We start from the raw sequence: 16997 nt of genomic DNA, 5'->3' as shown, positions 1-16997 counted from the left end.
TAACTGCGTTGTATCCTCTGATTTATGGCTCAGTGCATCAGTTACCACATTTGCTTTACTTGGGTGGTAACTGATGATACAATCATAATCTTTGATGAGTTCCAACCATCTCCTTTACCGCATATACAACTCTTTTTGTGTAAAGAAATACTTTAAACTCTTATGATTAGAAAATATTTCACATTTCTCACCATATATGTAATGTCTCTAGATTTTCAGTGCGTGTACTACTGTAGCCAATTCCAGATCGTGAGTAGGGTAGTTATTTTCATATTCTTTCAACTGCCTGGACGCATATGCTACCACCCTACCATACTGCATCAATACAAAATCGAACCCTTTCAAAGATGCGTCACTATAAATTACATAACCATCACCTCCTAATGGAATCGTCGGTACTAGTGCAGTGACGAGCCGCTGCTTTAATTCCTAAAAACTCTGCTCGCATTCTTCATCCCACGCAAATCTGACATTTTTCCTGGTCAAAAGCGTGAGAGGTCCTGATAAGGCTGAAAACCCCTTAACAAATCGACGATAATAACCTACCAGTCCAAAGAAACTTCTGACTTCCTGAATGTTCTTCGGCTTGACCAAATTTACCACTGCATCAATCTTGCTGGGATTTACTGAAATACCATCTCCTGAGATCACATGACCCAAAAATGTAACATTCTCAAGCCAGAACTCACACTTACTAAACTTGGCATAGAGCTTTTCCTCCCTGAGCGTTTGCAATACCTATCTCAAGTGCACCCCATGATCCTTGAAACTTCTCGAGTAAACCAGTATATCATCAATAAAAACCACTACAAACTGGTCTAGATACTAGTGAAAAACTCTATTCATCAAGTCCATGAACACAGCTGGGGCATTTGTCAGACCAAATGGCATAACGAGGAATTTATAGTGCCCATACTTGGTCTTGAAGGCTGTCTTTGCAATGTCCTCTGCGTTTACCCTCACTTGATGATAACCTGATCTAAGGTCGATCTTGGAATACACCTGCGTACCATGGAGCTGATAAAACAAATCGTCTATATGGGGTAGAGGATATTTGTTCTTAATAGTAACCTTGTTTATCTCTCTGTAATCAATACACATCCTCATAGACCCGTCTTTCTTCTTTACAAACAACACTGGAGATCCCTACGAAAATACACTGGGTCGTATAAAACCCCTGTTCAGAAAATCTTGCAATTGTTCCTTTAATTCTCCTAATTCACTTGGAGCCATACGGTAAGGAATCTTAGAGATTGGTGTTGTTCCTAGAGGTAAATCTATAACAAAATCCACCTCGCGTTCGGGAGGCAACCCAGATAGCTACTCTGGAAAAACATCTAGAAATTCTCATACTACTAATGTACCATCAAGTTTCGATTCATTTTCTATCGCCTCCTTTACAAAAGCCACAAACCCCTGACTTCCGTCTATGAGCAATATGCTTGCCTGCATGACTGATACTAGTTGTGACGGAGCACATACAAGTGAGCCAACAAACTTGAATTCCTGCTCACCAGAGGGTCTAAAAATCACTTCTTTCTAGTGACGATAAATACTGTCGCGATTGACTGCCAACCAGTCCATACATAGTATTACATCAAATCCATACATATCTAACACGATCAGGTCAGTAGGTAGTATTTTTCCTTGAATTTCTATTGGAAAGCCTTTGAGTACCCTTTGACACCTGGTCACTGACCCTGACGGTGTAGTTACTGAAAATTTTATACCTAATGATTGAGTCTCACTTCTAGATAATTTGACATAAGATGCAGAGACAAAGGAATGTGTAGCACCTGAACCAAATAAAACAATAATTGGGTATGATGGAACAGTAAAAGTACCTGTCACCACATCTGCGGCCATCTCAGCATCATCTAGCGTTAAAGCGTAAACCCTCGTCGGGGCTACATTCCTTTGCTGGCCTCCCCAAGCTGCCTGATATCCTCCCCAATAGGGCTTAGGAGCTAGAACCTGGTCCGACGATCCTGGGCATGCACGTGCCATGTGGTCGGGCCTCCTGCAATGATAGCAAACATCTCTCCCTGCCCGGCACTCCCCCAAATGTCTTCTCCTGCATGCTTGACATACCGGGAAGGTCTACATACCCTGATTCTCACGAGGTCCTGTCGTCTGCCTCTGATCTCCTCTATCACAACCTCCTCTCCATGGGCCCCTGCTGGAGCCAGCCTGGAAACCCTAAGGCGCAAGCCTCTTCCTCTAACTTCAAGCTGCTATACCTTTCTGTATACCACTCTCAATGATCGTAGCTCTGTCTACAACCTCTGTAAATGTCTGAGCTCTAAAACTAATTACCTGCTCAAACAAGTTCTGCTTAGACCCTCTTCAAATTTTCTTGCCTTTTTCTCTTCATCTGGTGCTAAATGTGGGGCAAAACGTGACAACTCAATAAATCGAGTTGTGTACTGAGATTTCGTCATCTGCCTCTATACCAGGAGCATAAACTTTGCTGCCTTCGTGCTCCAAACGATAGCGGGGAAATATCGCTCGAAGAACAACTCCTTGAATCGGTCCCACGTCATTGGCACTGGAACCGGCCTTTGCTCCTTAATCAGTCGCGTTGATCTCCACCAGCGCTTCGCCTCTCCTGTTAGTTTAAACGTCACGAATACCACCTTCTGTTCACCCGTACATGGAAGCACTACCAACGTCTCCTCGATGTCCTGAACCCAATTCTTAGCTATAATCGAGTCATCTCCTCTTGCAAAAGATGGGGGCTTCATCCGCGTAAACTGCTCGATTGTGCAGCTACGCTCCCTTAAGCTTCTGGCCATCTCAGCCATTACCTTTTGGGTGACGCTGCGCAGTATGACATTAATATCTCCACCTCCCATACTAGAAGGTCCTGACCTGCCTTCCCTAGCATTCGTGCCACTGCTTCTTGGGTCCATCCTGAAAACAAGAAACACACTTTAAAACCTTACCTCCTATGCAAACCTACACTATTTCATTCAACTGGAATCCCATATTCATAATTAACTACCTTCACTAATCTTAACTCAAGATCTAGTTCTGCAACCTAGACACACGATCCAACAATAGTTTATTGTGGTTTTCTTGAAATCGTCACCCTAGGAAAAACATAGAAACCACCACTGAAATCCTAAACCTAGATTACAGAACAAACCTTAAATCCTTTCCTATACTCTGGTATTACTTCCGCTGCATTCTAAAGTCCACAGAACCTAGCAACCTAAGCTCTAATACCAAACTGTAACGACCTGCTAATTTTTTTATAATATAAAATACATATATACTGAAGTTTACACTGCTCTAATACCTACTAATTTAAATCTAACTATAGCCTAAGCAGCGAGAAGCTGAATTCACATAAATCCACAACCACATATAAACAATACAATTCTAGAGTGCTAGATTATTCTCAAATTACACGTATACAACTGAACTAGGTTACACAACAGTACTCCTTTCCCCAAAAAGACTTACCCTACTAACAGGCCTGCACCGTAACCCCCATCTATCTACGAGCCTGATCTGCTCGCCTAACTGGATCACCTGAAAAATGTCAATTTATTGGGATGAGACGACACTCAATAAGACGAAATATGCTATTGCTAGTCTGTGGCAAGTGAGCTACATGCTGGTAAAACCCAACTTAGAAAATACCATAAATAACAAAGTCGAGTCAAACTTGTATGCTTGTTGCAATATAAATCATACCTATGTTGCTTAACATAAATTGATTTTCCTAAATATTTGTTCATAATACTACTAATATCTATAGGTATGACTATTTTCTGTAAATCTGATTATACATATATATATATAATAACTGAAAAGATTCCCTAGATGGATAACTGAAAGTCATGATCTAACCCCTCATGACAGGGTTGTGTGGCCAGAAGGCGGGACCTAACCTGGTTGGCCGAACAGGGTAAGTCAACTGAACTTCGACAGTTAGATCGGCCCCCTCAACCCATATCTAATGGGGAGTCTGTCCACAACATAGGCACGATCGACTTCTGAATACCATATACTATATGAGTAGTGGTTACACTCTGAACTGAATATAGCTACGGTACCGAGTTTTGCTGACTGAATTTGGTCCATTAGGGTCTGATACTATATAAATAACTGATATTTCTAAATTACTATTTAACCATGATTTGAAATAACCATAACCCCGTAAAACTTATCTGAAAATCTGAATAACTAACTGAATATTTAGTTTCTTATAACTGAAAAGCTGTCTAAATATCTGACTATCTGGGTGTTATGGTTCTGAAATCATGATGTTCTGAAATTGCTGAAAATATATGTTTCTGAGTATACTGTATACTGAAAATTCATCATTCTATAAACATATAAATATTAGGATATTTATGCTAAAAAGCTGTAAACATAGTATTTGTAAAGTGTATAAATATTACAACTCATGCCACACAATTAAATATTAGGGTTATTAGGCTCTGAAAACTATATTTATGGTCTGAATAATAATTTGGTAATAATATATAATTTGTACTGAAATCATACTAGAATCTCCTAGCATAGCATATTTCCCTTACCGGATCCCTGCTAAGGTCCCTTACTGTGACGAGTCTTGAACCCGTAGGGTTCCCCACTCAACACCCTGAAAACAATATTTACCAAAACAAGATATTATTATTTCTTCGACTACTACATTTCCTACAACTGCTAGAAGGCCAAATATTGAATAAAAGGCCTTACCCTGGATTTGGGATGAAATTCAACTTAGTCCCACCAATGATCTGCTCCGGCAGACTTGGAGAGAACTTTCCTAGAAGTGTCGTGGTGGCCTCAAATCGTCGATCCGGTGAATAATAAGGCCAAAATCGAAGAGAGAGAAGGGAGGAACCGTAGAGGGGAGAGAGAGAGAGAGAGAGAGAGAGAGAGAGAGAGAGAGAGAGAGAGAGAGAGAATTTTGTTGATAATTTCTGCATAAAAATCCGAGTTTAAGACTATTTATACCATGGGCTTCGTCGATGAGCCATGTCATCTCATCGACAAGGTAAAAAAGGAGGTTCGTTGACGAATGCTATCTCCTCGTTGATGAAATTCAGAACTTGGAAAAACAGTCTCTCGGTATCTTCTCGTTGACGAGACGTGCCTTCATTGACGAGATCCTCATGTACCCTCGTAAACAAATCCCCTATGTTCGTCGATGAGGTCCTAATTAATTTCCTTGGGTTATTACAAGAACACCCTTGATTACTTTCATTACCCCACCTTTAGACTTGTAACTAAACTCATTACAATCTAAGGTGCCTAACGAAATCAGATTCTTCCTCAACTCCGGTATGTGCCTAACATCACATAACGTCCTCACTACACCATCATATTTCTTGATTCTAATATTCCCCATCCTGACACCTTTGCAGGCAACATCATTTCCCATCAGAACGGAACCAGAACTCACCAATCTGTAAGTGGTGAACAAGTCTTTGTTGGGCGTCATATGATAAGAGAATGTTGAGTCTAAGATCCAAGAATTTTCGAACTCATCTGACCCAAATGAAACCTAGAGCATATCATGATCACCGCTCCTAGAGTCTCATTCTTCCACTACATTCGTCGTATTTGGTGAACCTTCTTTGTTTTCAGCATTCCCCTTCTTCCTCTTTGGACAATCGAGTTTTATGTGTCCCTTTTTACCACACTTAAAATACTGCACATCCTTCCTTTTCCTGGAATTGGACCGAGCCCTATTGTTACTTGGTCCATCTCGGAATTTGCTCCTCCCACGATCCTAGTTCCCCTTTGCCATGAGCCCTTCACCTTGAATATTTTCGTCCCTGACCTTCTTCCTTTGATGGAAACTCAACAGGGCACTCATGATATCCTCCAACTCTAGAGTTTCTTTCCTCTGTGTCAAAGTCGTAACCAAATTCTCGTACGTCTGAGACGTAGGTAGGGAATTCAGCAGCATCAACACTTTGTCTTCATTCTTGAACTTCACATAAACCTGCTTCAGATAATTGATGATATGATTGAATACGTCGATATGTTGATTTAGATCTGAAACCTATGCCATCTTAAGTCTGTAGAGTCTTTTCTTAAGATACAACTTGTTCGATAAAGACTTGGACATGTACCGACTCTCCAGTTTCAACCAAACTGCCGCCAAAGATTCCTCATCCATGACGTGATACATCACATCATCGACCAGAAAATCTGATAGTAGCTACAACTTTTGCTTCCAATTCCTTCCAACTTGTGTCGTCCATGCCTTTCGGTTGTTTTCCGTATAGTGCCTTCATCATACCTTATTGCACCAACACGTTTTTAACCCTCATCTACCAAAGTCTGAAATTTTCTAGTTCATCAAACTTACCAATATCGAACTTTGCCAAAGAAATCCCAGCTATTGCAACTAGTAGCTGTAATACCAATTTGTTATGTAAAGTGGTCTGAATACCAATGTTAATGTGCAGTGGAAGCCAACAAATCGAATTAGAATAAGTAGTGCAAGCAACAAATGATGAATATATGGAACAAACAATCACAAAGAGAATAAAGGAAAGTAATAAAATCAAAGACACAAGAATTTACGTGATTCGGCAATGTGTTTACGTCCACGGGAGCAAGGAGTTGATTTTCACTATCAAATCATCAAGCATAAATCAAGGGTTACAAAACATAGTTTATATTTTAACCCTATGCACCCAGAAGACTTAGAATACATCTAAAACACTTTTGTAGAAAATCTCGGAGGAAAACCCTCCAAATCCCCCAATCTATTGATCTCCAAATTCAAAAATTCGTGATTTGCACTGAAAAACGAGTCACTCTATGAATTGGTGTAAAAAATATGCAGGTGCAACCTAAACTCCATCTGAAACACCCAATGATAGATAATCAATGGCAAGTTTAAAGCAATTAAGGTCAGGCAAAAGAGCATACAACCTCAAGAGCAGCTTGGTCAAATTGTTTAGTTTATATGAAGTTGACCAAGCTACTTTTAGCTAACATAAATAAAACAAATAAAAACTAGAAAGTAGTGAGTTAAGCCTGTGTCTTGTTAAAACTTGGTATGCATTGTTGACCTACAACCTAACAGCTTAAACTTTTAGGTAAAATGGTAATCTAACAATTTCATTCCTTTCTAGATTTATTTCCTATTTCAATTTCATTTTTCAAACCAAATGAGGGGTAAGTACCGTAAGGATACTAATTATTCCTCTTTGGGACACGAGAAATATATAAAATTTATCTTCATAGAAATTATCTAAGCCATGCAAACATAATTCACAAATTCCATATCCCATTTAAAATAATCCACACATTGTTTGAGCAAAAAAAGTAAAAAAAATAATAGACAAAATACAAAAAAAAAAAAAATCTATGCGGGAAAAAAAAAAAACAAAATGAGACTAGTTACTTGAGGATAAAACCCATGAAAAAAATGAAATAAATAGAAACCAGTGCAACAATGGAAAACCCCTACCACAAAAATGCAATAATTAGGAAAATTCATGCAAAAAGGGTACAATAGAGAGAACTTATGCAGGAAAAAAAAAAGGTGGACTTGAGGAACTTTCAAAGATAAACGTAAGAACTTGCAAATCATCTTGCACGAACTCACCTTTTTACTTGGAGGTATTCTTGAGTTTGTATTTTTCATATGTAGATTTGCTCTATGGATTGAGTATACATATATATCCTTCCCACATTGAATGCTTTCTTTTTCTTTTTAAATTTTTTTTTGAAAAAGTGAACTGACCTAATTTCATAAAAATGATTAAAAAATAATCCTTATTTGATGTTTTATGTTTATAAAAATACTAGCATGTAAAAAGAAAAAGACTCCTCTTTATCTTGGAGGTTAAAGACGCGAGAAACTAAAATGTAGTGTTACTTATAGTTTAGTAAATAAAATAATGTAAGCTTTTAATTTTATGTCCTACCAAATAAACTAGGCTAGAGATTGCCGAGATTTCCTCAAATATCTAAACAAAAAGGCTATATCTAAAAAATCTAAACACTAGTAGATTGGAATCAATTTTTTCAAACCCATATCCATGCTTTTGTTAAAAATTTCTTTCAATTTGGGTCTCCATGATTTTCACAAGATAGAACAGACTTGGACCAAAGGCTTACCTTCATCAAAATGGAAAGACAAAAACGGAATAAGGTACCCTACCACACTCGTGGACAAAGTCAAGTGAAATACCCAGGCCACACAAAAACCTGAGTTAGTTGATTGTTGCACTCTAAATGCAGATTCAGCCTTTAATATCAGGCCTGCCCTAAACTTCTAGGTCACTGCTGCCCCTCATGTGTGAAAGGGACATTGGTAATATTTAATGTTTTTGATAAACACAAAGCAGATTAAGGTCACATAGGTAAAACAGGAACCTACATAAAAGTGCCCTGGAAAAGTTGCTGTAAAGGGAGAAAGAAAGGAGAAATACTGAAACAGTTCGCGGCTCCTCTGTAGAGCTCGACAGTTTCAGTAATGGCGTCGCTTGAGCAAGAAGAAGAAGAAGAAGAGCGGCAGCAGCAGCAGCTAGAAACTTCAAACTCTTCTGGGAAGCTTCTCAGTACGTACTTGGGCCTTAGTTTCTCCATTTTCTTGTCTTTCCTCCCGAGAGCTTCGCTATCGTTGATACCCACTCTGCAGTCTCGCAACAGGGAGCTGTCAATGAGGCTTTTGCAGGCGGAGGAGCAGCTGAGGCAGATGAAGTCGCGCAGGAAGGAGGACTCCAAGGCGAACGCTCGAGTGGTGGAGATCTTCGCCAGCCACCGCAACGCCTGGCAGCAGGAGGAGAAGCGGCTCCTGGAGCAGATCGACGCTTCGGCGGAAGAAATTGCGCGTCTGAGGGCGAAGCTCAAGGAGTGCGAGCAGTTCGAGGCGGAGCTCAAGGGTCAGGTGGATGGGCTGAGGAGGGAGGTCAGCGAGAGGGACGAAATGCTCAATTTCATGTCGAGGAAGGCTCAGGAGTTCGAGGATTATGATTATGGGTCGGTCCGCGTGGTTGAGGAATTGGACGGTGGCTGCGCCGGAGGTGGCGGCGGGCCGTATGCGTGTGTCGGAGATAGTGGGGACATTGGCGGTGATTGTTATGGGGATGTGTCGAGGTTCGGGAAAATTAGGGCTTCCGAGGGGCTGGATCCGATTGCGGACGAGTGTTTCTTGGAGAGGAATCGGAATGCCGAAGAAATTGCTGTCTTGTATGGGCAGAACAGTTGTTTTAGCTCTGATATGCTGCCGTCGGCGTCCAAGTTGTGGGCAGAAAGAGCAGGACTCTGGCAGGTTAGAGTGACGTTGTCTTCTTCTTTACTTGACGGACAGTTCCTATAATTGTAGATTGTGCAAGCTTTTTGACTTCTCTAATCCTGATTTTAATATTTACATAATAAAGCTGTAGTAGTTTTATTATTTTCTTTTCCTGCATTTTCTCTTCAACCAACCAAAGAAAAATGGCAAATAAGGAGAGATTATTCTCTTATTAATTGCTTTAAAACCCATGTGTGATAGACCCAGAAAAATATAATAAGTTTTTCGAAATGTCAATTTTTGATAGACCTAGACCAACACAGAAACTTTCTGAAACTTCGACTGTTGATGCATTAATGATAATTTGCACACGCAGCATTGGTTCTAAAAAGCCTTGGGAATTCTGGACAGTGCTTTAGTCCTTTGCTTTAGACATTATCATTTGCTTTGTTTTTTTCTCTTTTGCATCATGGTTTACTTTTGCTACATTATTGGTTGGGAAAAATCTGTCAAGGATAGTTGAATTTCTTGTAATAGAACCGTCTCTTTCAACATTGTCCTATTGTGACTCCTTCGCTTGCTAATCACTGTATAAGGTTTACTTTGCTCTAAAGTTTCAATTCAAATGTACATTAAATTTGTATGCAAGTGCTACATCAATGTTCTTTGTTGTGGGGTGCATGCTACCACTCCTTTTCTGTCTGATCTTTATCTTTCCCTAACTGGCTATTTGTCGTTATCCATAACTTGAAATGTGGATATGCTAGTTGCCAAACTCCTGGCAAGGAAAATATTGTGTCATGTTATTGCCACTTGCTGTTCTCTCTTTGATGGAGCATTTTTCTGGACAGCTTTCACGCAATGGCAATGTTGATGTTGCAGGACCACCTACTGTGTCACCTAAAAATAAACTTCTTTCAAAGAGAGGTGCATGCCAGTTAAGTTAACCTATTAACGTCGTTAAGATGTAATATAGAAAATTTGAAGAACGTTGCATCCTTCGAAAGCTATGGTTCCCTCTAATGACAGTTGAGTTGATTGTGAATTACCACCATTGCTACATTAATGAATTTTTTTAGCTAGTAGAGTCAATAAGTCATCCACACTCCAGAATGGAGAGTTGTATTTCAGACCATAAGAAATCATTGAATATGTTAAAACAAAGTCACTGTCTTGCAGATCTACGGTATGAACCTGTTTAATGACTCATGTTCATGTAACTCTTTGGAAAAAATGCATGTTTCTTTTTCCATCTCCTGTCTTTCATTCCCACATTTCACGTGGGACTCGTGTAACATGGTATCTGATTATCACAGTCACTGCTTGCTAGAAATGCCCTAGTTTCATGTTGCAGTTGGATACTTACAGTTTGTCGTGCTTGGAGGACCAGTTAGTAATGTGCATACCTCTTTGGGGCCTTTAGATTCAATCCACATGAGTCAAAATTCTGATCAGTCTTCTGTTACAGCAACGCCGAAGTGGCGAAGAAGCAATTTTCACTTTAGTCAAGTTAAAAAAAAAAATGTTGGATGTTTGACCTTTTATTGTGGAAATTGTTTTGCTTAGGAACTTCGAAACATTTTCCAGACTTTTATAGCTTTTCTTACATAACTTGTTGGGTGTTGCAAACCAACTTTGTTGCTTATGGTCATCTGGATTACTGTGAAGTACTTCGTGATGGCATTTCCTGTGTGTGTTGATTTCATTTGTTTAATTCTTACAGGACATACAGTGTGAATCCCTTGAATCACTGTATCACGCGAAGCATTTTGTGGCAAGGTAAGTGTAACACAATGGATAAAGAAACATATTTTTAGTATGCCTCTTCAATGCTCTGCAACTAATGGAAGGATAATAAACATTTTTGTTCAGAAGGGAATCCCCTTGGAAAGTAGATGGTGAATCGACAGGCATTGCCTCTAAACTTAAATTGCTAGAACAGGAACTACTGAATTTGGAAAGAATTGGTAAAAGTGATCTGTCAAAGGTACCATCATTGATGAGGAAGCAAGCAAAGCGATATCAAGCCCTTGCAGGGAAGATTGATGACCTATGCCAAAGAATGGTAATGCATAAGTATCTCTGGATCTTGCTTTGTGCTATTAAATATATTTTCTATTTTTTGTAATCCTTCGGTAGTTTTAGAAACTATATATATATTTTTGTTGTGGAATAGTATGGAGAAATCTGTGCTCATCAAGTGAGGTGCTTAGTTATATAGAACTTCTAAGGGCTTATTTAGTTGTGAAAAAATTTCATTTCCAAATTTCCAAATCATTGCAAAGATAACACCTTGTTTTCCAGGTTTCCAAATTCCAAGACTTGTATAGGAAGTCTAGAAAACAATAAAAAGTTGTTTTTTTTAGTTACATAAACAAATTTAGAAAACTGGCAATGGAAAATGGAACTATTTCCACAAGTGAACAACGCCAAATAATTTTCTGGTAGATTATATAAAATTTGTCCTCTGAATCCTTGTAGTGCTTGAATGATGCTGTTTTACTCGGAGGCTTATGAATGGAACTTTACCTTTTTGGTTAAGGATTTAGAAGAGTTTCATATTGTTGTTTTTGAAAAAGAAAACAATGGATTGTATCTTGTATTTTTAATATTCAAAATTGTGTTTGGTCAATTGTTTTCAAAATTGTTTCTGGGAATGATAACTGTGGAACTGCATTTGGTTATGGTTGATCCAAGTGGCAATTTTTTAATAACAACAACAACGACACTAACAATTACTATTATTTTATCAAAAAGGGGTTATAACCAATGCCTGTGTTTTATTTTATATACGGAAAATTGCTGCCGAAGACAGAGGAAACACCTTAAAATTCTTTCCTAAAAACCTGTGTTTTCTAGGGGTGTGTTTGGATACATTTTCTGCAGTGATAAAACACTTAATCAAAGGTGAATTTTGCGTATTCTTTGTTTACTGTGTTTCTGGATACAAAAAAAGATTATATCTGAAGCCTTAACCAAATGGGCCTTAGCTTCAGAATTTGTGTGCGTGCTAATGTAGCTCAGGTATGTCAAGCTTGGTTGAAAGCCAAACCAAGCCCAAGCCCAATGGCGGTGTAGGCTACTTACAAACCCAAAGCAACCACATTGCAAGTTGTTTGGACTTAGTGTTGCTCATAGTTTTAAAAGAATGTGGCAGTCTGTATAATGGTAATGGGTCATGGTCATTTGGATGCAGATACCACATTCTTGAATTTATTATTGCATCAGCTTATTAAAAACTTGTGCATTTCCGTGTTTTGATTCCAAAACCTTACATGCTAATGTAATACATGATTTTTATCAACTTTTAAATCAGTTTATTCATAAAAAAATGTACAAAACATGTTAAAATGCTATAGTGATTTTTTGTTGCCAAAAGGAAACAGCCTTGTACTTGTTTAATATTCATAATTTTATATTTGTTTAATATTCATTATTTTATTGGGTATAAATATAATCTAAATTGAGAAAATCATAAAAAGTATTCTATATTTCATAGTATATGCATACAAATGTGTAAAAATTTAGTACAATTATATATTTCATACTATAAGTATACAAATGTGTTAACCTTTAGTACAATTATAACTTATAAACAATTTGGGGCAAACACTGAAGATTACGTACCTTCAAATTTAAGCAATGGAAAGCCATTGATGTGTGTGATAAATATATTTTAACTTGGAGAAGAAGAAACTTCCAAAATATGAACAATCGTCCACCTAACAAACAGTTTGTTTAAATTGAGTTAATCTTAATATGAGTTCCATTCTTGACTATTTGCTAGCATATATGATGACTATAGTTCAGAAGACCTATTTTTGAGTTTTAAAAGCTTGTATTTTTGGAAATGACAAAAAAATAGTTTATAAACAATATTTTAACCAACTCACAGCTAGTCTTAGGGCATGAGGACAAGTAGCTGACCATATCAGACAATATGAATGTGAATTCTAGCACTTTTGAGTTATTTTCCGATTCTGACTTCGGGTGACACTGTTATGTATTGGAAATGGCCGATTTTTAGAACCATAGACTTTGGCTACATCTTTTTGGTGGGGTATCTTGGGTTGATGCATTTATATGCTTATTTATTTCAGTTGTTAGTAACAGTGATATTACAAAAAGTTATTAAATCTTCTTTATGAAAGCTTCAGCTCAAATGCTTTGATGTAAGTTTTCTTGAAGGAAAATTCACAAAATTTGATATCAATGAAAGACAACCTTAACTTCAAGGACTTAAAAAAATAAGAAAAGAGAAATATAATCTTTGAGAAGAAAGGTTAATGGAGAAGTAATTTTGTGATGAAGTAACAAAGAGATATCACTACTAGGATTATGGCATTTTACCTACATAATGTGAAAATAATAACATTGTGTTTTAACCTAATCAATTGATGCGAGTGAACGAAAGACTGCAGTAAGTTGAAGGAGATTGCCCATAGACCTCAATTAAAGCCAACATTAGGCAAGCTGAATTGTGGGATGTGTTAAGTTCAGAGGCAGAGTCATATCTACCCAAATTCCTTCCCCATCAGTGCCTTGCCCCACCGTAATATTTTTAATTGGATGTTGACACATTAGAAATCTATATTAACTCTTTAGCATTCATGACATTTAAACCCTGCTCCAGTGTGACATAAAAAAGAAAGACTTTTTGGCTCTGCCACTGGTCAATTGCTAATATTGCTGACCGAGTTTGTCTGTGTCACGGCCTACCATCAACCATTCTTGTAAACATTTTGGGAATCAGGGGTGTACGATGTGACAATGCCTGGAACATATTATAAATTGCTAAGATTGTGCTCTTTCTCAAGTTCAAGAAGACAAAATTAATTGTGCTTGTTTGTGCAGCATATCCTGAGCACATATTTAAGCCACATTAAGGATAGCAGTATATATACAGTATGCTCCTAGACAGAATGAAATTTACTTGAGGTTGGAGAATGTTCATTTCCATGTGATGAATCTGCCATGGGTTGACAATTATACTATTGAATTTGCCTTCCCCCTTGTTAATTTGCACAAACAACTTGTCATCTTCGTAAAGAAATTCTGTCGGACATTGAGGGATGGTGGAAATTTCGTTTGGTGTTTCAGCTGATCAATTTGAATTGGAGCTCAAGACTCTGTAAACAAAATCTTGGCTGGCACTTTTCTATTTGTTTATTTATTTTTTTGTTGCTGACAATTTTTCCTTGCTACTACAGCAGGTAAGTGATCCCTGTGAATCTACCCTCAGCACTGAGTTCCGAACAAAACGGCAAACAGAGTTTCTTCTTGAAGCATTTCGACTTCAGCAGCGTGCATCTGAGACTGGGCAGAAGCTAATGGCATTACAAACTGAAGCAGGCAAGGGTTACTCGGGCGATGAGCTTGGGGATCAGGCCAAACTTGCAACGAGACGGTCTCTGAACTCCATCAGAAACAACTTCAAAGAAATTCAGAGAAATTTGGAGATATGGTTGGCAAGAATCATCGGAGATCTGGAAGGGATTCTGGCTCGAGATGGTGCTTCTCGTGTAAGAGAATACTATATGTCCAGATACCCTTTTGTTCAATAGAATAGAACCCTGTGACTGGAAGCCTAGAATCATTTCCCCTTTTGTTAATACATATACGTATATGCTGATCCAAGCTATTAAAGTGGCAGCTAGATTCCTCGTGGAAATGAAAGCATTCCACTTTTGAGTATGGCAACAGTTAAACTTGTAATAATCCATGTTAGAAAGAAGGCACCGCGTGAAGGAATCATACTCCAATTATAGGGGCCACTCCAATTCCCATAATGGAATGCTATCTGAGCCCCAAGATATTATTTGTTTGGTGACAAAGTGAGATGGAATGGAATATAATTTTGCATATTCACCATATAATTTTTCATTCCATTCCATTCCATTCTTATTTTATTTTATTCTACCGTACAACTACAAGTATTTGATTAAAAATTTGTTATCTGTGGATGCAGATATAGCTATATTGCTCTAGTAAGTTATATGGTTGGCTGATGATATTACCAAATGTATAGCCACAAATTTATTTGGAAAAATTCTAATAAAATGAGGTTACCACTTTGCTTGTATACCAAATGTTTTGTTTTTTCCTATGTTGTTTGGACAATTGAATGGAAAATAATAGGCTTTATTATTATTATTTACTTACTAAAATGGGCTTTTATTTTTTAATTGAGATGGTAAATTTTACTGATGAGGTATATTTGATATTTTAAAAAAGTATTATACAGTTGGTCCCTTTTTTCTCAAATCTGTGTGTTAGCCCAAGGCTTCATCAATTTGGGGTCTAAGGAAAGGTGGTGGCCCAATTGAAATGATGGAAGGTGGGGGATTGGTGAATGTGGAGTGCCTGGGAATAGAGTTTCAGTGGCTCAAAATAATGTGGAGGTGATTGAGCTCTCCCCCCCGAATTATCAAAATAGTGCATAGCCAGTGAAATATTTTGCATGTAGATGAATTGGAAATGAAAAATATGTTGGGAGGTGAGGATCCAGACGAAAACATGCTCTCAAGCAGTTCTAAACAAGGATAATCACCTCAGTGGCCTGCTACTACGGCCATTGTTGGGAATAATGGAACAAAAAAATATCCTCCTTACAGAAGAATTTCAGCCAACAACCTATTGTAGCAACAAAAAAGGAACATCTTGCGTAAGGCGGCATTGGACAAAGGTGAAATTTGGGGTTCGAACCCTATTGCCTGCAGCGCACATCTGCGATTTACCTCTTACGTGTTGGTCGAGGGCACGGCTCGCGTAGGCGTGAGATTAGTCTGGTGCATAAGTTCTGGACACTCGGTGATATCAAAAAAGAAAAAAAGGAAAAAAAAAAAGAAAAAAGAAACATCTATTGCCCCCATGGGCATGACATAGTGGAAAGCACGAGGCAATCAAGTGTGAGAATCGGGGGTTCAATTCCTGGTTGATGCTCCAAGTTGTATCCTCCCAATCTCTGAGTGAAGGATCCTGGGTGAAGTGTTCTAGGCTTTGAGTTGGCCGAAGGTGTAACTTTGGTGTGACTAAGCTGTGAACACATTTGGTCTTTACCTGAGTGGTGAGACCCGGGGGAGGCAGACGCTGCTCCGGGGTTTGGTGTTGTACCGGGGGGATCCAAAGGGCTCGTCGGTGGTTGGAGTTCATCGTACTAAAAAAAAAAAAAAAAAAAAAAAAAGAAACATCTATCGCATGATTCTACAGAAAATAAAGTAATTAACAAGGTGCAGTTGTGTGTTTTATGAAAACCAACCAAGCCTAATGGACAATAGGTCAGTAAAATAAAATGGGCAGATATAACAACAGTCAATTCAAATAGAAATAAGGTCATTTATTAAAAAATTGAAGAGCCTTTTAAAATAATAGTCCTATTTAAATGCTTCCTAACGAGCAAACACATGCAAATGCACATGAACTTATTTTTAAGTAAAACCGAATGAACTCATTCAACTTCCAGGTGACACCAAATGCCTAGAGGAAAAGAATTTGCAATTTAGAAACCAAGTTGAAACAAATTGAAAGTAGAAACTCAAAAATTTAAATAGCATAAAGTAAGTTTACAAATTGAAAGTAGAAACACAAAAATTTAAATATATAAAGTAAGTTACAAGAGGGGGAGGGGGGAAGAGAGTAAGATGCAAAAGAAAAGCATATGGACTATGTTTTGATACAATATTGTGGAGGAAAATGAAATGTATAAGATAAATGAATCTTATCTTTAACTCAATAATCTTCTTGTTGATGATAATACAAGACTGGTGGTACCACG

At 38.0% G+C, this 16997-nt stretch overlaps 1 protein-coding gene across 4 annotated transcripts; it reads left to right on the top strand.

Annotated features, from left to right (window-relative positions):
- Nucleotides 1-8087: 8087 nt before the first annotated feature.
- LOC131154908 (uncharacterized) lies at nt 8088-15096 on the top strand. 4 transcript variants are annotated; one of them, XM_058107733.1, is made up of 5 exons: nt 8088-8546; nt 8638-9259; nt 10947-11002; nt 11096-11288; nt 14437-15096. In XM_058107733.1, exons 2-5 carry the CDS (start codon nt 8648-8650, stop codon nt 14785-14787), a joined length of 1212 nt encoding a protein of 403 aa, XP_057963716.1. In that variant the 5' UTR covers nt 8088-8546; nt 8638-8647; the 3' UTR covers nt 14788-15096. The 4 variants fall into 4 exon arrangements, with proteins under 4 accessions (XP_057963716.1, XP_057963715.1, XP_057963714.1 ...); XM_058107732.1 differs by having other exon boundaries at nt 8089-8546; nt 14434-15096; XM_058107731.1 differs by having other exon boundaries at nt 8089-9259.
- Nucleotides 15097-16997: the final 1901 nt, after the last annotated feature.

Source organism: Malania oleifera, chromosome 5, assembly GCF_029873635.1.
Source record: "Malania oleifera isolate guangnan ecotype guangnan chromosome 5, ASM2987363v1, whole genome shotgun sequence".
Lineage (NCBI taxonomy): Eukaryota > Viridiplantae > Streptophyta > Magnoliopsida > Santalales > Ximeniaceae > Malania > Malania oleifera.
This window is presented reverse-complemented; position numbering and strand designations above follow the sequence as displayed.